The sequence below is a fragment of the Arachis ipaensis genome, chromosome B09 (genome assembly GCF_000816755.2).
Source record: "Arachis ipaensis cultivar K30076 chromosome B09, Araip1.1, whole genome shotgun sequence".
Classification (NCBI taxonomy): domain Eukaryota; kingdom Viridiplantae; phylum Streptophyta; class Magnoliopsida; order Fabales; family Fabaceae; genus Arachis; species Arachis ipaensis.
In genome coordinates this window covers 5147943-5168862 of record NC_029793.2, presented here as the reverse complement: position 1 = coordinate 5168862, position 20920 = coordinate 5147943, and the positions used below count along the sequence as shown (strand labels likewise).

Sequence of the window (20920 nt, the reverse complement as noted above, 5' to 3'; positions counted from 1 at the left end):
AATAATTATACACTGATACAGAATTTAAAATAAAATTAAAATATTTATATTAGAATACTATTTTTTCAAAGACTTCTCTATAAACAACATTGATGGTTGAATTTGCAGATATTCCTACATGAGTCATAAGTAAAACTTTTAAACATCTCTTACTCTTAACTCTTGAAAGTGCCACATATAGTTGGTCATGTGTAAAAACTGGTTTAGGCAAGCACAATTCAACATGAGATAAAGTTTGTCCCTAAAACTTGTTAATTGTCATGGCAAACGATACTATTATAGGAAACTGTCTTCGTTAGAATCTAACTGGGACAGTTTCATTTGTTGGTACCATATTCATTCTTAGAATCAAAGCAATATGACCAACATTGTTACCCGTTAAGACTTCATATTCTATGACATGATTTCCAAACTTCCTAACTTGTAGCCTTGTACCATTACAAAGACAACTGGATTAGTCAATATTCCTCAGTAACATTACCGGAATACCAATCTTGAGTATTAATTTATGTAGAGGCAAACCAGAGTAATTTATGCTATTCAGTAATTCAAGACCATAGAGATCTAGCTGACTCTCCATATTCCCTTCATCCATACAAATGGAATCCGAACTAAGATATAATTTTTCCTCTCCAGGAATGATAGCCATCAGATGGTTGTTGACCTCTTTAACGATGTCTAATGTGGGAGCCAGTATAGTTCTTGCTTTGAAAAAATCTTTTGAGGACATGTTTTCCAAAATATTTGGATAAGAAAAATGAACCAACTCATCAAATGTCTGGTCCGAAGAAGGAATAACAATATCTCCTGGAAGACATATCTCAGATTCACCATCCATATTGTCACCTATTAGACCATCACTAACTTTCAATAACCACTCACCAAATTGTTCTGTCTCATCTTGATCTAAAGCAGTCGTCCTTACAGAGAGTCTCATATTTTTTGTTAGTTTGAGCACCTGACAAAACTTCCAAAGGTAAGACGAATTCACGGTTGAATGAACGATATCTTGTCTCGATCCTCGTGAAATGACAGGAAGAATTTGTCTAAAGTCTCCACCTAGTACAACCACTTTTCCTCCAAAGGACAAATCTTTGCTATATGTTGGAGAACACCTCATGATATCACCCAAGCATTTATCAGGCACTTCATATCAGTACCTACTAACCATTGGAGCCTCATCCCAAATTATAAGTTTGGCTTTCAACAGCAACATTGCTTGAGGAAAATCAGGTTTGATGTTACATACAGAATCCTCAGTTATATTCAGCGGTATTTTGAACCTTGAGTGTGCCGTTCTTCTATTGGGAAGAAGTAAAGATGCAATACTACTCGAAGCAACGTTTAACACTATATCACCCCTTGAGCGAATCTCAGCAGACATAAGGTTCTAGAGAAATATTTTTCCAGTACCCCATGACCATACACAAAGAAAAAAACCCCTTCATCATAATATACAGCTGTAACAATTTTATCGAATGCATATCTCCGCTCAGGTGTTGCGATGTCTAACATGTCTGAGGCATTTTTCTTTAAATCATCCCTGTTAAAGTTTAGCTCTTCCCTAATAACCCTTTCGGTTAACAAAGAATTATCAACTTCAGTTGCTAAAGGCATTGGAGGATAGTCTTTCAAGGTTTTACCATAGGAATGTAAGATCTTGTCTATATCCATTAAGCACAACTGCTTAATCTCATCATCTGACATTGTTAACCATGCATATTATACGATACTGTAAAAATTCAATCAAACTAAAAATGATCAATAAGAAAGAACTTTTATCATTGTAATTAATAAAAACTCACCCCTCATGTTCATCACAGCTCTTTGTCGATACAAAATATCATCTGAGAGTTCATGCCAACATCTATCTCAGACATGTTCTGGTCTTAAGATATTGTTGGATGTTGATAGAATGACAAATAATCTCCTAACATATAATCCTGAGGCCCATGAGCTCGCTTCCTTAATTGCATCAATGAATTCTTTGTCATCTTGGAAGAGTCAAAGGGTAAAGCATGCATCTCTATACATAGCATAAATTGTTTTTCCTACTGTTCTTATATCTTGAAAACTCATATATCCTCTCTGAGTATTCAAGAGAAGTCGTTGGTAATATTCTTCAATATTTGCTGCAAAAAATTTGGTTAAAATCCCACTTTTAAGTTGTTAAATGGATTAAGCTATGCTATTTTAATTATTATGTAGCTACACATCCGCATAAGAATAATTTTCCTAAAAAATATAGAAAAATAAAAAATTGTATAATCTACAGATTATAACTGTTGAAAGTTATTTGAACATTTATTTTCTAGTGTAGATAAATCGAATAAAATGGACGTGGGGTATAGGCTGTTAAGATTTTATATTTAAATCATTAAATAAGTAAGATCAAAATTGAATATAAACTCGTCATTACCTGTAGGTACATGAGTCTTCCAATTGCGAAGCCTTTCTTTCGAAGAAACCACTTTGAAGAATTGTCCTTCCAAACAAACTTGGTTGGAAACTCAGCATAAGTCAGACTTCAAGCATAAGGATATGACATGTTCGCCGCCATCCATCCCAAAAACATGGACTTATGAGATATTGCTCTTTCGACGATATCATTTACATTAGAAATTTCACCATAAACCACAGGTTGCTCAATCACCAAATGGAATGGAAGTCTAATCACAAATGGTTCTTTCTCTTGGATTTCGTATCCAAATAGACGCCAGACTGCCTCACATGCTGAAATGTACCTACAATCATAGTAATTCCTAATTTCGTCAACAACTTGTGTGGCTTCTGACCAATCACCAGCATTGTATAGAGTAGCTGTTACGCGGTCATTACCCTTGTATACATACTTAAACAGATACTTAATAGAACTTGTTTGGCATGTGTATTTCACATTTATGTGGCACCAAACTTGAGCAACAATTCTAGATTATACGAAACAATGAACTTATTGTCCAGTACACATTCCCTTTTCTTCACTGTTCGACCGTTATAAGTACGCCTATATTTGGAAAATCCGACCTCATCAATGAGTGTTCGCTGTCTAAACTCTTTAGGATAGAACTTTGAACATGAACCATTCTTCATGCAAGGTGAATTCTTGTTGTACGGATCACATGGACCATGTACCATGTAATTTTAAATAGCTCCATGTAGATTTGGCCTTTCATTTTCATCAAGAATCTCAACTGTTATAGATTTGGCCTTTCATTTTCATCAAGAATCTCAACTGTTATAGATTTGGCCTTTCATTTTCACATCAATTTCAGAGAGGAGAGGAGAGAAGTGTGGGAGTGAAAAATGGGTTACGGGCTTAAGCCGTTGGAGATTCAGTTTTTTTTTTAAGTCAAAACGGCACCGTTTGGAGGAGTTATTAACAAACCGGAAACCTTTTAAAAAAACCAACCAATTCTAACGGTTCACCGATTAATCACATATACAACCGATTTTGTAATAAATTTTTTTATCAGATGATTTACTCATAACATCTGTTAAGCCATTTTTAAATTTTATAAAATTATTTATAATAATTACAAAAAGTGCTCATAATAAAAAATTTTAAAATTTTATAAAAATATTTTATTTAAAATTGTTAATAAAATCTTAGTTGTACTCTGTTTCAAAATAAATAATTATAATGATATTAGTATTTTATACAACAATCCATACAAAAAAAATTCAAATTTCATACAATATTTTTTCGTTCATTTTTAATAGCTCATAAATACAAAAAAAATATTGTACATAATTAAAATTAATTTTGTATTAATTTTTATATAAAATACCCATAGCATTATAATTATTCAGAAGTTGCATATAATTCGAACCTTATGAATTTAATTTACTACGTATTTGCCTAAATCGAATTTATTCAATTAGATTTATATAGAGATGCAAATTCGATTTATTTAATTTAATTTATTTTTGTATGTGGTATGATTTGATTGAAAGAGCAACAATTTATAATTTTATCTAGCATCAATAAATGCAAATTATGATTTGATTCTTCTGTAATTTTATCTAGCATCAATAAAATTTTACTATCACTGGTTTTAAAAAAAATTAAAATCTAAAACGATGGTTAAAAATAAATAAAGATGATAGATTTAATTCTTCTATAATTGTATGCGTTTTTTTTCTCTTGATTTGAGTTTTTATCACAATCCACAAGTTCTATGTATTATAACTTAATGTTAATTCATATATAGTATATAAATAGATTTAATTAGAATAAATAACAATTTATTTATTTTATTTTAGACTTTATAAATGAAAAGACTAATTCACTAATATAATGAATTATAATTAATGTAATATAATTAATTAAGTAATATAAATTATAATAAATTATATTAATTATATTAATATTTAAATATCTAATCAAATCAATTAGTTGATATAATTAAGTTAGTGCAATAAATTGTATTGAATGAGTTAAAACAATTAAATTGAGAAACACTCTCCAAAGCATGCCACGTCAGTTTCATCATTAAGTGCAAACATCCAATTTTTATATAATAGAATAGATTTTCTAAAACCACTGATTAAGAAAATGATTGTAAGCCAAATTCTTTCGACTAATTAACAAATAATATATTTTTTAAGTTTCCTTTTTTAATATTTATTCGTGTATTATTTTGTTAAAATAATTTGGTTTCTGTCTACATGTAAAATTTAATATTTAATTATTAATAGTAAAATTTAGTTTAACTGTTCTTTAAGTCTATCCATCACCTCCTCTCTATTCTATTGTATAAAAATTGGATTTTTTATGCTTAATGATAAAGATGGCGTAGCATGCTTCTAAGAGTATTTTTCAATTTATTTTTTTTAATTCATTAAATCAAATCAAACCAATAATAACTAATTAGTCACAAAAAAAACAATAATAACTAATTAATAATATCAATTAATTAATTTAAATAAATATCTTTAGACAAATGTTACTGTCCAAAAATGTCTCAATGAAAGTTGGACCATAATAATTTAGGGTACCCAGACATAAGGGCCAACACACAAACGAGATGCTTGAAAGTGCGCCTTTCTTGAAGTCAATGTACATCCAAGAAGCATTTTACAAACAATCATTTGTTTATCATCGAATGTTTGCATGATCATATCTATGAAACAACTTGCATTTTCTTGCAATCTTGGACCCTACATTTATAACAGACAAATATAATTAGAAAACAAGTATAATTACTATGCCATGTACGTGATAAGATTGAAATTATAATTTTAAATTATTTTTTTAAAATTAATTTGAATTATAATAGTTTGATTAATAAAAAAATAACATGTTATGTATTATTTTTTTTTTAATTTAGTGTTAATTGAATTAACTTTAAAATAGTTATTAATCAGTTTTAATAATCTACTTTTTTTAATAAATCAAACATATATACTGAATGTGATCATAAATAATATAGTAACAGTTAAATCTACTAATAAATATATTAGTTATTATCACACTATAAAACAAATTAAATATAAAGGCTATTAGCATTTATAAATTTATAAAATCACAGTCTTTGTTTGCATGCAAGGGTTTACTTATCAAATAAGAACGGAGACAAAAATGTCCATAGGACAAAAGGTCAGGGACCTATTTGTCCTTTTCTCAAAAATATAAATTAGAGATTGAATTTTGATGTAATTTTTCGCAAGCATAATTAAAGAAAGGATAAGTATGATTTTGGTCCCCAACGTAGGGGTTGAAAATTTTTTTCGTCCCTCGCCTTTTTTTCGCTCTAAAATGGTCCCCAAGGTTTCGGTTTGTTTTAAAATCGTCCTTTTTACCAATTTTATTTTTTTTTATTACCAACCAATCCTTCATTAAAAAATCTATTCTTAATATATAAAAGTAGATACATAAGCATGCACCACATTATTTTTGAGACATTGGTCCTCGCCGCCGCCACCGGTCTTCACGGACGCCGCCGCTCTTCGCTGCCGCCGCTCTGCCGCACCACCGCACCACACCACCACCACCTTCTTCTTCTTCTTCTTCTTCTTCTTCTTCTGGTTCTGCTGCTTCTGTTTTTGATTATCAATTTTTCTAGTTTCTGTTCTTTTTTTGTTGTTCTTCTGATTCATTTATCAATTATTTTTGCTGAGTTCTAAGTTCTGGGTGTTTTTCTGAGTTCTGGGTTGAGTTTTGATGATGATGATGTGTTATGGGTTCTGGGTTCTGGGTTGAGTTCTGCTGCTTTTGTTGTTGTTGTTCATTTGATTTCATTGTTGTTCTTTGCTTCTGGTTATTATTGTTGTTTCATTGGTTGATTCCATTGTTGTTCTTCTGCGCTTCTGTTCTTCAACTTCTGCGATTCTGTTCTTCAGTTTTTGAGTTTGATGATGATGATGATGATGACGACGACGACGACGATGATGACCATGATGATGTGGTGGTGGTGGTTTTGTTCTGCTGGTGGTGGTGGTGGTGGTGGTTGATTTTGGTTAATTTTGGGGTGAAGGGAGAAGGGAGAAGGGTATTTTCGTCCAAGGACGATTTTAAAATAAACCGAAACTTTGGGAACCATTTTAGAACGAAAAAAAGGCGAGGGACGAAAAAAATTTTCAGCTCCTACGTTGGGACTAAAATCATACTTATCCTATTAAAAAAATGAGATATTATTATTCTTAAAATTTGGTAATTTTTTGTTAAATATATATTATTTTGTAATTTTTTAAAAGTATTATTGATTGTTAACAAAAATAATTATAAAAAATTATATATTTAATAAAAAATTATCAATTTTTATGTATAATAATATATTATTTTTATAATCATGCTTGTAAAAATTGTATCAAAATTCAATTTCTAAGATATTTTTTGAAAATATATATTTACTACTGAATATTATTGTTGTGTTTTTAAATTATTTGAAGGTATTTTTATCGATCGTAAAATTCGAATGTATTTTTATCAGCGTTTAAATAATTCGGAGACGTTTTTAGTGGTTAACCCTAAAATAAAATGGGCCAAATAAACATAAAAGCCCTAACCCTAGTTCACCTCATCTCTTCTGCACATTCTTATGTAGTCTGAAAATCTGATAGTGTCCGCTGAAAACCCTAGACCCTTCGCGTTTCAGCAACATCTGTCTTCTTCTTCGTCTACTACTACTTCGGCCAACGCGAAACCCATGAGCAATGAGATCGCACAGATGCCTCCCCCTTCCACTCTCGGTTGCAGGTTCAATGCTATGCTCAAGCAGCGCGACGACGAGCTCAGGGCCACCGCCGGTCACGTGCCGCCTCCGTCTACGGAAGAAATCGTTCAGCTGTACGAGATGCTGCTGTCGGAGCTCACGTGCAATCAGAAGCTCATTATCACCGATCTCACCTTGATCGCTGTACACCAGAGGGAGCATGCCAGGGGCATCGCCGACGCTATCTGCGCTCGGATTCTCAAGGTCTGTCTCGGTTTTCGCGGAAAAGTTCCTCTCTTTTTCTTTTTGTTCTCGGAATTTTGTAAAAATCCCATTTTGGAGGTAGGATCGAAGATACTGCCACTGTTATATTTGGGTGAAAATTTCAGTTTTTTGTAACTTGAATGACAGAAGTTGGGTTCAAAGTCTTTCGGATTTTATTTTATTTTGTTGTTTTTGACTTTTTGCTTCTAACAATGAAAGGTGTGTCTGTGAGAGAAAGGGGACTTCAGTAACTCTGCTATTTCTGCTTTTAGGTCTAATCTTATCTGAAAAGCAATGTCGCCCAGACATAGAGTGAACAAATGGGTTATCCTCAACTTGTACTATATTATGTGTATTATCATCATTCAACTAAAACAATTAGTTGCTAATGGTCATTCAAGTCATTCAAATTAGTGCAATCTAACTGATTAGAAAAGGGAAGATTAGGTGAAAGTATGCAAACACGTTTGAGTACTTTAATTCCTTTCAGGAAACTCTAAGGGGGCGTGCAAATTGAATCTGGCTTCGTATCTAAAGGAAGTTGTTACTTTACTTTTGCTGAATTGAAGTCTTGCTATAACTTGCCAAAGAAAGGTCCATTATCGGGTATTTGATTATATATAGGCTTAGGAACACTTTCTCAGATTCCTTTTCACAAATACAACAGATCAGAAGAAATGATATACCTAAATTCTATATTGTTAATGATGGACTACAGCTATGTAATTTGTGACTAAGTGGTAGAGAGTTAGTTTGGGGTTGATTTTTAGAACCTCTGTTGAATTATACGCCTTATTATGCCACTTGTTGAATCTCCTTTGTGCAGGTGCCTGCAGAGCAAAAGCTTCCTTCACTCTATCTCTTGGACAGTATAGTGAAGAACTTTGGAGAGGAATATGTTGGATACTTTGCATTACGCCTGCCCGAAGTAGGTCAATTAGATTCACATTATTGTTTTACTTTGTATCATTTTGTTCTGTTCACTGAAACTTCTCGTTCTGTTCTGTCTCCAGGTTTTCTGTGAGGCATACAGGCAGGTTCAGCCTCATTTGCACCCTGCTATGCGCCATCTCTTTGGCACCTGGTCAGAAGTCTTTCCACCGTCTGCCCTACGCAAGATTGAAGCTGAGTTGCAACTTTCTCAGGTAACTGCGGCAGTTGGAGCTCTCAACTGTGGATAGTGTAAGCTTTTCGATTACATCTCTGTCTTTCATACAAAAAATGTCCAGGGGCTAGTCTGACACTTGTTTTTATCAGCTTATTCCCCAAGGATGTAATTTTTATAGAGCTGTTTTTTGTACACATGTTACCCCAACCAGAGTAAATTTTTGTGACAAATATAACAGACTCGCAATCTTTGTGAGACCAGAAGTTACCTTGACCCTTCTGAGTGGAAGCCTTAGGGTATTCAAATTTCTTTTTGTAAGGACACAAGATAATAAGAAATGATAACAGACTCGCAATTATATCGGTGGTTGTGCAAATACAAATTAAATATAATGGGAGCAATTATAGGGAGAAAAAGACAAAAAAGTGTAAAAACATAAATGGTTATCTTGATTGATTTTTGAATCATGGATGATTTTAATATACATAATTCTCTAGCTTAATGATGCTAGGTATGGACAAAATCCAAATCTATGTGAATCCGGTTCTTGTGACCAACAGAAAAAGGATGAAAGCAACGAAAACAAGTATATGGTCTTTCATGCAGGTACCAAGTATCAAATAGGCTAACAGAGAAAAGTGATGTTTATAGTTTTGGACTATTTTTATAGGAGATAATCACAGGTAAACCAGCAATAATTAAAGCCCTTAATGATGTTTAAAACAGAAATGGCTGGATCTTAAGTTTATTATTGTTGTCATATGCATATTTGTATCTTGAAATTTTTCCGTTCAAAGATTTTTCTTTTCCTCTTTTTTTAGTTCTTTCTTAGTTTATTAAAAAGACTAATACAATTAGTCAATTGTTGTTATACTTGATATAAAGATTATATTATCGTAATTCCTGAAACATTTTAATACGCAAGATTAGTTTTAATATAAAACAGATTAACAAAGAGGGCAAATTCCACTATCGAGATAGAGAAAGAGAATCCTATCAAAGTTTTGCCAAGGTAATAAATTTTCGCAATTACAAACTTTTAGTTGAAAAAATTATCAAAATAGTATCATTAGTTAAAAAAAAAAGAAAAAAAAAGAAACAGCTTTTGTCTGATTGTTGCCGTAAAAACAATCCTCTTTCCTCGCCTTTTTTCCTTCACAACATCAGAAACTTGAACGTTTGTTTTCCCATTTTGGTATTACCATGATTTGGATCAAGTATATACTCAAACATATGGTTTTGGAGTTAAAAGGAAAAATATACATTATTTTGGGATAATTCCCAACATTGGCGTGATTGTATTGGTGTGAATTACTCCAACAAAACAAACCCTGAGGAACACAAACGAGTGGCGATTTCCAGTAAGTTATTGAATTTAAATTAAGCAAATAGCAGGCAGAGTCATGAAAGAAGAATGAATGAAACATGTGTATGGTACTTCATTTATTTAACTATATTATTGACAAAGAATAGCAAAATGGACTAAAGAGGGTTATCAATCAAAGACTCAAAGTGCATTTTAGAAGCGTAAGAGACTCCAACCCTCTCAAGGCCATAACACTGCATTGATCAGTGAATCAATAATTGCATTGGTGATTGTCTTTGCTTTGCTTCCAAGATCAGCAGTTCCGTACTTCCCATCTGCAATTGTGTTGAGATTCAAATGGCGCAACATTGAAACACCACTCAGCAGTAAAGCAGTTGGATTTGCCAAAATTCTACACGAGCAAAAGTCCAGTGGAAATACAGGTAAGCAACAGAATATGACCCTAAATTCAATAAAGGTTGTAATTTTCCAAGGTTAGAGCTTGTTTGTGACCAGTATGGGAGAAGTAAATTGACAACAATTACTATTCACAATTTTATCCTTTTTAAAGAAGAAAAAGAACACCAAATTAGTTTTATGAAATTGCAGAGGGCAAACCAATATTGAGCACTTTCATGAAACAGTCATTCAAAGAAATCCCATATTCTGTAATAAGTTGATAACAAGGTGGAAAAGATCCGTAACAGATAATATAAGGTTAAGAAAGAACTTTGCAGCTTACTTTTTCAGCAATATCAGGTGCTGAACCATGTACAGCCTCAGCTAGTGCAATACCTCATCAATGCCCCATACATGGGAAATTTTTTGCCAAGGTTTGGGTCCTTCAAGTAGAGAGATTCTTTCCTCCTCATCTTCGCCTTTTATTCATGCAGACCCCTTACCGTTTTTTTACATATCCCAAAATCACTTGAATGGTTTCAAGATTGATGTGAAAGAAGAAAAGCTCTTCCTTCTTGAGGATTCAAAAAGTTTTCCTTCAATTGTCTGTGTTATCTTGGCAGAGGATTTATTATTGATGAAAAGCCACAGATTAATACATTTTACCTAGTCTAATAAAGAAGTAGGCGATGTTCTAGTCTAATACATTTTACCTAGGGTGCAACCAAGCATTGAATTGCTACCGGTTTTTCAAGTCACACAGGCTAGCAGTCCCAATTATAGATTCAATGTTTCAAGAAAGAAATCATACTGCTTTCATGGTCTCTGGCAAGCCCAATACCTATACAGGAAAGATAAGTTTTTAATTGTCAAGTTTACTATAAGAAGCCCAATACCCATTGAATTTAAATTTTGCAACATTAGTTACTATCATCTGATGTCTTTCAGTAAGCACAATTGAATTCTTGCATTATCATATCTACTAAACGACTTGCATGTTCTTGGAATCTTAGACTCTACATTTAAAACAGAGCTAACTATAATTAGATAGAGACGAGGAATGATAGAAATTTTAAATAATGCATAACATGGGCCCAAAAAGCTATAAACGGTATGTAACCTTGATTATTTGCTTTCTTTGCAGCAGAAGCAAATTTAGTTGACATAATCGGTGGTTCTAGAGATTCATTGGTATAGCAAGTTGCTCCATTTATAAACCTGAACAAAGCAGGTAGGATTATACAGTCAATAAAAATATACAGGAACAGCACAAGAGGTAGTAGCGATTGCAAGACATGGACAACGCAAACTTACTTCAGTGCACCCCAATTCTCACCTTTCCTCAGACTTCGATCTTCCTATTATTTACAAAAATCAACATTTTGTTTCATTTAGCACTCACAAACTATATAACACCCTATGACTATGAGTATATTAGAGATTATAGATAAAGTCAGATGAGCAACACATATGAGAATATTAGAATTCCATGAGCGCAAATCTGGAAGAACCAATGCAAGAGTATGCTGAAAAACATCTAGAACTTTGGCATTAAATAATACCTAGGTTTAGACCAACTTTTTACGCAGAATTAAGATAAATTAAAAATATACTTTCATAAATAGATAAATAGATTGTACCACTTTCAAAATCTACCACTTGTCTCTTAAGTGCTCAAGATGACAGAAGACAGAAGTTATAAAAAAAAAATTAAAGTTCAATGGCATAAGAAAAGTAACCCTTTTTCTTCCTAATTGGATTGACTTTTCAATAATAAAGAAAAATAATGCATTTCAAGAAGTAAAGTAACCCTTTTCCTTCCTAATTGGAATAACTTTTCAAGAATAAAGAAAAATAATGCATTTCAAGAAGTATGTGCGTACCCGTATGCCTTTGACCCCTCTCATTCACATAAAATGGTGTAAAATCAGAATCAATCGTACCAGTAATCATCATCAGAGTAATCCGAGTCTGCAATATACCATATAAAATTACAAATACTGTAAGCAATAAAGAAGCAATCATGAAAAAGTTTACTTTTTTGGAAAATTTTGGCACCCATAAGATGGTTTTATTTAAATACTAAGAATGAAAAGATAATAAACATTGCATTGGTGTATTACAAGGGAATGAAAATGGTTGATGCAAAGAATGAGCATGACTGCATGAGTTTTGGGAAGATGAGAGCAAAAACATTTACCCATGTAGTAACGGGCAAATTCAATCCGTAGGTCTTCCATCTCTTTCAGCTTACGCGTCAAAGGACATTCATTCCCAATGAAGATATTTTCTATGGATGCAAGCAAATGTTCTTCTCTTATATTATTAAGGTAGTCACAGTATCTGATTCTTAAATTTTTGAGAGAGGTAAGATGGTGAAGCCCCTTGCAGTCAAGCGTCTCCAGATTTGGTAACTTCCACAATTCTAGAAACTCAAGAGAAGCAGGAAGGCAACCCTCTCCTGGGAACGACTTTACATCACTGCATCGACAAAGCTCAAGATGGGTAAGGCCTTCACTCTGCAAACCCTTTGATGCTATCCAACTCGCGAGTTTGTGGCACTCAGTGAGTTGAAGTTTTTTCAAACTCGGCGGGAGGCCCTCGTCAGCAAAACAATCGATTTCTGGGCAATCGTATAGATGCAGCTCCTCTAGGTGGGGCACAGCCATCCCTAGCGTCGGCAAGGATACTAAACTGGGGCAATGTGAGAGCTCAAAATAACGGAGACTTTGAAGAGCCTCTGACACCACAACATATTCCATGCTTTCGCAGATATAGAATTTGAGCTTCTCGAGATTTGGAAAGCCCCCCATTGGAAACAATGTCAGTGAACCACACCCCACTACCTCTATCTCCGTTAGCGACTTGTGTTGCACTTGCTCTGGGAATGTTAATTTTGAACAATGATAGATTTGCAGAAATAGTAATGAAGCGGGCAAATAATCTGCTGAAATTGATATCGCTGACTCACAGTTACTGATACGCAGACATCGGACACGTGGCGGTTGGATGTGGGGCAGGCACTCCAATACGGAATTTGCCAGCTGGGTTCCTGAAATTTCTATGTTGTGCGGTTCCACTCCCCCGAAAGACATAGAAGAACCCTCTACAAGTAATTGGTGAAGCTTGGGAGCCCTTGGCAGCGGACATGCAAGCTCTTCACATTCAACAATGTTAAGTTCCTCCAGAGCCGGAAGGTGAGCAGGAAGATCTCCGCTTAACACCGGACAGCTTTTTAGTGAAAGGACTCTAAGCTTAGGAAAACCATTAAACTCTTGAGGAAAATGCCATTCCCGCCAAGCAGACATATTTACAATTTTCAGAGTTTCAAGACATTTGAAAGGTGTCTCCTGCTCAAATGATCCACTATTGTTGTAAAACGCCAAATCAATTTTCTCCAACCCATCAAGTTCAGAAAACTCCAGATGCTGTAAAGAGGGTAACTGTCCCAATGAAGGAAGCTTACAACAATTCATACAACGATCCAGACTCAACTTGGTCATATTGGAGTAGCAAGAAAGGCCTAACCAATCTGGGAATCTTTCACCCCGATAACCCACAATTGATAACTCTTTCAAGTTTTCATGAGGTTGTAACTTGTCAAGTATATCTCTTTCAGTTTGAAGATCATCAATGTCACCATCTGGAAGCCAATTCAATTCTAAAGTGTTGATGTGCTTCTTTTTACCCATCTTCGCCTCCAAAACTTCACCACTATTCTTGACATTCTCCAACTTGGAAATGCAAAATGAGCCATGGAGATTGTCCAGCGTTCCCAGTTCTCTTATCCCATTTCCTTCATGCTCGCCGACGATATAATCACTTAAGAAGTTTATATGCTTTAGCTTGCTTATTTCCTTCGGCATCGCTTTCAGATGAGAAGCACCTCGAATGTCAAGGTGGCGCAGGTTCACAAGATCTTGCATGCTGCTGGGAAGCATCTCTAACTGAGCACAATTCTTCAACTTCAAAGTTTGGAGATTGTATAATTTACATATTGACTCGGGCAATGTCACAATAGGTGTGTCAGACAGATTCAAATAACGCAAATGGATTAATTCACCTATTGAATCTAGCAATGAAGCTAGCAAAAGCCGTTCAAATGATAAAACTCTTAAACACCCCAATTGTTGGCGTAAGAGGCAAGGATCGCTTTCAATATCAATTGATTTAGGATGGTGAAGAAAAGAAAAATATAAAAACGTTCTCATGTGTACTGCTCTATTATTGGCCTCTTGAAATAATTTGATGCTATCCTCATCTTCTGTAGCAGCATATGACAAATGACGAGTTTTGTTGTCTATCATGTGTTGATGGCCGAATTCTTTGACTTTGAAATAGAATTTTCCAGCAAAAAACGTTGCTAGATCATGCATAAGATCATGCATTACAAATAACTTTTCATTAGTATTGGAAGGTTGAAAAAATGACCTTGCAACTAATTCATCAAAATATGCACAACCAACATTTTCTAATGCGTTGTTTTCCTTTGGTTGTAAAAGGTCTTCAGCCATCCATAATAAAATTAATTCGTCTTTGTCAAATTCATAATCCTCGGGAAATATTGAGCAATAAACAAAACACCGCTTTAAATGTGAAGGAAGGTAATGATAACTAACTCTTAATGCGGGAACAATTTTACTGTCATCTTCTGAGAGTTCCCAAATTTCACTTTTAAGTATATTCTTCCAATCCCCTTCAATATGCTTATTTCGCAATAAACCTCCAAGAGTCTTTACAGCCAAAGGTAATCCCTTACACTTTTCAACAATTTTTCTACCAATTGGTTCTAGAGTTGCATACTGACTGGAATTAGTAGAAATAGATGAATGCTTCAAAAACACCGACCAACAATCTTCGTCCGACAATAAACTAAGTCGATAATGCAGATTGTTAGCTGCAAACACAGAAGCAACCTTTTCACTACGGGTTGTTAGGAGAATCTTACTTCCAGTATTCCCATAGTGAAAAGGTTTTAGAAAATCCTCCCACATATCTCGTCGATCATGCCAGACATCGTCTAAAACAACTAAAAATGTCTTTCCTGTCAGCTTTTCTTTCAAAGCAGTTTGAAGTGAATCAAAATGATCCACGTTACAAGAGGAAGAATCCATTGCCCCTATTATTGTCCTTGTAACATTAACAGGGTCAGGATTTTCAGCAACACACACCCATGCTCTAGTGCCAAATTTTTCCACAACTTTGGCATCATTGTAAACCAGTTGGGCCAAAGTAGTTTTTCCTATCCCACCCATACCCACAATGGGGATCACAGTCACAGGTGATTCAGCATCGCAGGTATCATCTAACAGCAATTTGATTATCCTCTCCTTGTCTTGGTCCCGACCAAATATGTCAGAACTTACAACGAGAGATGTGGATGGAATTCTCCATGACGAGATGTCCATCTTGGCACTCTCCTTCGGAAAAAGACGAAGATAACCTTTTCGTCTTTTAACAGACTCTAGTGTGGCGACTGTTTTTCCGATGACATTGATGCCACTATCTTCAATACATGAATCAACATAGTGAGACCAGGGAGAAGAGTTACCTGGATCTCTTTGAGTGGCAGTGGCGGCTTTAGTGGAGAGTTCATCCAGCAAGTCATCAGCCTTATACAAAGCATCTTGAAGATCAATGAGCCACTTCTTCACTTTCTTGTCACTAAACTGCTTCAGCTCAGCATCATCAAGCACAGGTCCAACATCATATAGACTTTTCTCTATCTTTTGAAGTAACTCCAGGGCAGAGTCGTTTCCTTCGAGGACAAAGTCATCATCTTCAAGTATTGCAGACAGCTTCTCCAAAACAGCATCAACAAAAGAAGAAAGATAAGCCCCACCTTCAAGTTTTGCAGCCATGATTCAAAATCAAGTGTACCAGATGATGAGAAAACAATGAAAGGGGTTGAAGGAAGTTGTTATACGTAGATCGATGTATTGTATTTAGATCTCTGGATTTTCTCAAGCACAAGGAATCTCAAGTGTTTGTGGTTTGCAGTGCACTAACAATGTTCTTTGCTTAGTTTTATATACTAGTGCTGAAACAACATATAATAATTAGTTAATAACATAATAAGCATACTCGTACATACCCCAACAATTGTTATAATATAAGCAATAAAATCAACAAATTTATCAACTAAACTAAAAATGTACGTTAATTCACTTGGTTAGACTGTTAGAGTAAGTAGTTCTTTTTTGCATCCCTTAGATTTTAAACTCAAATTCCATTAGGCATTAAAAAATAATTAAAAATATAAAAAGATTAAGGAATTTTTTATTTGTTGAATGGCAGCCAGCTGTTACAGATATAATATTAGTATTAAGTAATATTCGAATATTTTTAAAAATATATATATTTCTTAGAATTCCTCGAGCAGTGTTTCATGGTAAATTAAAACCACTTGCAGATAAAATAATAATTTAAAATTTCAATGAATTATGATACCTTTGCTCCAATGCAAGAGTTTAAAATCCTTCCCGAAACAGTGTAACGGCTAATAACTTAGCTTTTGTCTTGTCCCTTGTGATAATGATACATATAGTGAGAATCTAGTAGGACGCTTTTTATTTATCTTCTACATGATGATGCCACTTTCACTCCTACTACTGCTTGCTGGCTAGTGCCCCCCTCTTTGTCTATAAGTGACTTAGAACTACTTAGATTATACATACTTCACTATGTTATATTATATAAGTGACTCAATAATACCCTTCTAAGATGTATATTCATACTTGAGTATTAATATGAACTTTTATCAAAATCATGTTTACCAACGTTGAATTGTAAAAAGTTTGTTTATCTTAACATGACAAATTGGTAATTCATGAAACACAAAAGAAAAGTAGTGTAAATTGTATCTGTTTATTTTATTCATGCCACAAAAAATTACAAGTTATTGCTACTATTTAAATCTTTTTTAACATTTAAAACATCAAAATTTTCAGCAACACAAATCCATGATTTATAGTCAAATTTTCTCCTCCTAAACTTGCTGACATTGTGAGACAAGAACTTACCTTGATCCAAGGGGAAGTTTTAGGGTATTTAAATACTTTTTTTTACAAGGACAAAGATTCATGTCATGGGGGTTCGGCTATATTTTTATGTTGGTTGCCGAAGACCTAACACAACCCTCCTCCTTTATCCGGGCTTGGGACCGGCTATGTACCGCAAGTGTAACATAGGCGGAGTTTACAAGGACAAAGATAATAAGAAATATTACAAAAACTAAAAGATATTGACTTAGACACTTAGGCTTTGTTTGATTGGAGAGAAATAGACAGAACGGAAGATAAATCGAAAAATTTTCTTTATAAATTACACATCAAAATTTGTAACTTTTTTTTCTCATCTCCTCTATTTCTCACCATTATATTGGTGGTTGTACAAATGCATATTAAAATAATGGGAGCAATTAGAGGGAGAAAAAGACAACAAATATAAAAACAAACTAATGGTACTTCACTACATCTATTTAACTATATTATTGACTAATCTATATTGATAAGGAATGAACTCAAACAAAAATTACTCCATTCTCTTTAATGGTATCGATAACAATACCCAGTTTACCTTCAATCCTTTCATTGTTTTTTGGTTCATAAGCCAATGCGTATACATCAGCCTCCTTTGATCGCTCGGCAATAAGCCTTCCAACCACTCTACAAGCATTGTGATCTGTCAAGGAGGGGAGAGAGTTTCGAAGATCCTTAGCGTTTGTTGTAGCGACAGAGATCACTTTGCTTGTTCCTCGGTGCATCACCTTAGCATGAATAAATCTTTTTGAAAAGAAAATGTTTAGTAAGAACGGTCTCATGTACATATCTGTCCTCTGCTTCCATGATTTCCTGTTAGGTTTCTTTGCAGCTTCACTTCGAGATCTTCGGGTCCAAGCAGCTCGAATGAAAGAGCACCCCTACAAACACACAGATGTTGATACAAAGAGTAGATTGAGCATGGAGAAGGAGAAAGAATTAAAATTACTAACACCCTGATTTGGTCCCTGACAATTTCAATCTTAGACAACCTCGTCGCTATCTTGTTATTATACTCGAAATTCCTAAACATATAAATCGTCATCGCAAGTTGTACATACACAAAGGAGGACTAATATCTCCAGTTTTTTGAATGGTAAGGGAGAAAGTTTTTTGGTAAGGCAATGATGAAAGGTGAATTTGTAATGTTCATATTCCTAGGGATTTCTTCCGGCAAATTGCATGATTAGGACAATTGTACAGCGTGAAAATTGTTAGTACCTAAATTGGGAGAATAATACTACATGACTAACAAAATTTATCGATTTTTAGCCAATACTTGGTCAACCCTAAACACTAAACCCTAAACCCTAAATTATAAACCATAAACTCTAAATTCTAAATTTTAATAGTATAAACATAAGACGTTGGCTCAAAGTATTGGCAGGACATTTCTTGTTTTTAGATTGTTCGTACAAGCTCGACCCTAAACGGGAAGAAAACAACAAAAGATTTGTGATCAATCTCCTTTGGCATTGCCATCAAGAACGGACCAAAAACCACGAGTTTTAAGTCACAACAATTACAAGTCAAAATACTCCAAACATAACACACTAAAACAACCCACACCAAACATGCACAACATGAATAAGCTCATAAGAAAACCATTGTAGTCAATTATTTTAAAGAGAACTAATGAAATTATAGAGCTCTGCCACAGCAATCAAAATTAACGCCACTTCAAGTCTTTTGGTAGTTTCCAAGAGTTGTTTCCTTTGTGCCCATTCCACCATATTGCCTTGAGCAGCCTATTAGTTTTAAGCATACCACTACCTCATGACATGCATGTCGCGATCTAGCTATAGCTACTGCACCCATTTGTTATTATACTAGCTTCTTGTATCCATTTCTTCCTCTCTTTGAAGTTTGAACTCATTTTCTCCCCTGTACTCAATGCAAGTCTTTTGAAATGCATGTTTCTTGTCATGTGTTTTATTCCTAATAAACCTCATCTCCCAACTAGTCTCTTCTTTACCCATTATCCAATCTACAATTCTTTTATTATTTACTATCACCTTTAATTCATCTTAGGCTTCAAGTTCATGAGAGGATGAAATAGGGTACGAATGGCAATTGGATTAGAAAGGCTTTTAATAATTAACATAGAAAATAATGATTTCCTAAGTGCAAGACTAATCAACTAGAAAGAAAGAAACTAACCTCATAGAGATGAGTGTGAAGGTGGAGACTTGGCTGGATGGATGAGAAGGACAACGAAGGAGGTGGCAGTGCCAACAGCTGACCACCAGCGGCCAGTGGAGGTGGCAGAAGAGAGACGGAGGAGCGGCGGACAGCTGTAGGGCCTGGGCAGCTGTGAAGGCGGCAATGCAAGTTGAAGTGGCGTCATCCCTCTTGATTGGAATTCTCTTTGGAATTGAACTTCCGATTGTGTGAGAGTGGGTTTGAGAATTGAGAATTTGAGACACAGGAGAAGCAAATGCACCACGTCTTACCACATTCTGTCATTATCTTTCAATTTTTTTTTTTCAATTTTTATATATAACAATTATAAAGAATCCTAACTTAAATTAACTCTGAAGTAAACACCACAAATTTTTACCATCACTCTACTGTGTCTAGTAGTTTCTTTATATATGTTGCCTATTAAAAACAATTAAAAAATATAAAAAAACAATGCTTTTTTTTAACAACCTAAATAATAAATTAAAAAAAAAGTTAATTTTAATTTTAAAAATTAAATTTTGAATTAATTAAATTTAATTATAATAAAAAAATTAATTTTAATTTTAAAAATCAAATTTTAAATTAATTAGATTTAATTATAATTATAATTTTTTTATTTTTGTGGCAACCACTTTTTCGTAATCTTGTGCCACCACTGCTATTACTATATTGCGAATTTGGTGCTCCACAGTTAATGTTTTGTTACTTGTTTCTTATCAACTAAGTCGGATATTCATTTTATTATGTATGCATATGGTTCTTTTTCATTCTAAAATTGATGTTTATTTAGGTATATTGCTGGTATTTTATTTGATTTGCTTGATTCTGCATGTTCATACTCCACAGGATATTCATTTGACTATGTATGCGGATGGTTCTTTTCACTAATATGTAGATGTTCATTATTAAACACCATTCAAAAAAACCCGAATTTCTTCTCCCTCCAATATATAGTTTAAAAAAAAGAAACAAGTACGAACACGATAAAAACAAAAGGGTGGTGGCGTAGTGACGGATCGGGTTGGATTTGGCCGTTGAAGACGTGTGTGGCAGTGGTTTCGTTGTAGTGACAAGCGGGCGAATGCCGCACTAAAAAGCTTCGTGTCGACGACAGTAAACGGCGTCATAAGGGAGGCAGCGATGGGCGTCGTTGTAGGGGTTGCAACGACAGAATCATTGTAATAAAACTAGGGTTTAGGATAGATAAAGATGAAAATAAGTAAATGTATTATTGGACCTACGAGTATAGTCTGTTGTTCAAGTTGTTCAGTTATTTACCTAACAAAATTGTAAAATTATATGTTATTAAATTAAATTATTTAGAATATACTTTTATAATGATTTAATTATTCTGTCAACCAGGACGGATATAGAAAGAGGCGAATAGTGGCCTCGAATCTCACAAAATTTTAAAAAACTATATCTATATACAAATATATTTAAGAAAATAAAAACTATATCTATA

The 20920-nt window shown here is 34.1% G+C and overlaps 3 protein-coding genes across 11 annotated transcripts in view; 2 read left to right on the top strand and 1 right to left on the bottom strand.

The window, feature by feature from the left end:
- Window positions 1-9351, top strand: part of LOC107615977 (probable LRR receptor-like serine/threonine-protein kinase At1g05700) — a 52195-nt gene extending 42844 nt beyond the window's left edge. Inside the window, exon 13 of the mRNA XM_021112202.1 lies at window positions 9133-9351. Coding sequence (XP_020967861.1) covers window positions 9133-9196 — 64 coding nt within the window. The 3' untranslated portion in view covers window positions 9197-9351. The remainder of the gene's footprint in view (window positions 1-9132) is intronic.
- LOC107615989 (polyadenylation and cleavage factor homolog 4) lies at window positions 6988-8886 on the top strand. Its single transcript, XM_016317999.2, has 3 exons — window positions 6988-7418; window positions 8245-8346; window positions 8432-8886. The coding sequence occupies exons 1-3, from the start codon at window positions 7149-7151 to the stop codon at window positions 8597-8599; spliced, it is 540 nt and encodes a 179-aa protein (XP_016173485.1). The 5' UTR covers window positions 6988-7148; the 3' UTR covers window positions 8600-8886.
- On the bottom strand, window positions 9698-19735 carry LOC107615968 (putative disease resistance RPP13-like protein 1). 9 transcript variants are annotated; one of them, XR_002354376.1, is made up of 9 exons: window positions 19432-19735; window positions 17810-18152; window positions 16682-16866; window positions 12432-16271; window positions 12115-12202; window positions 11546-11589; window positions 11352-11449; window positions 10575-11072; window positions 9698-10244 (listed from the first exon to the last, which is right to left on the bottom strand). XR_002354376.1 is itself a non-coding variant. In XM_021112176.1 (4 exons), exons 2-4 carry the CDS (start codon window positions 18057-18059, stop codon window positions 12165-12167), a joined length of 3930 nt encoding a protein of 1309 aa, XP_020967835.1. In that variant the 5' UTR covers window positions 18060-18152; window positions 19432-19733; the 3' UTR covers window positions 11960-12164. The 9 variants fall into 9 exon arrangements, 1 of the variants encoding a protein (XP_020967835.1); XR_002354375.1 differs by lacking the exon at window positions 16682-16866 and having other exon boundaries at window positions 19432-19734; XR_002354374.1 differs by lacking the exon at window positions 16682-16866 and having other exon boundaries at window positions 12432-16029; window positions 19432-19734.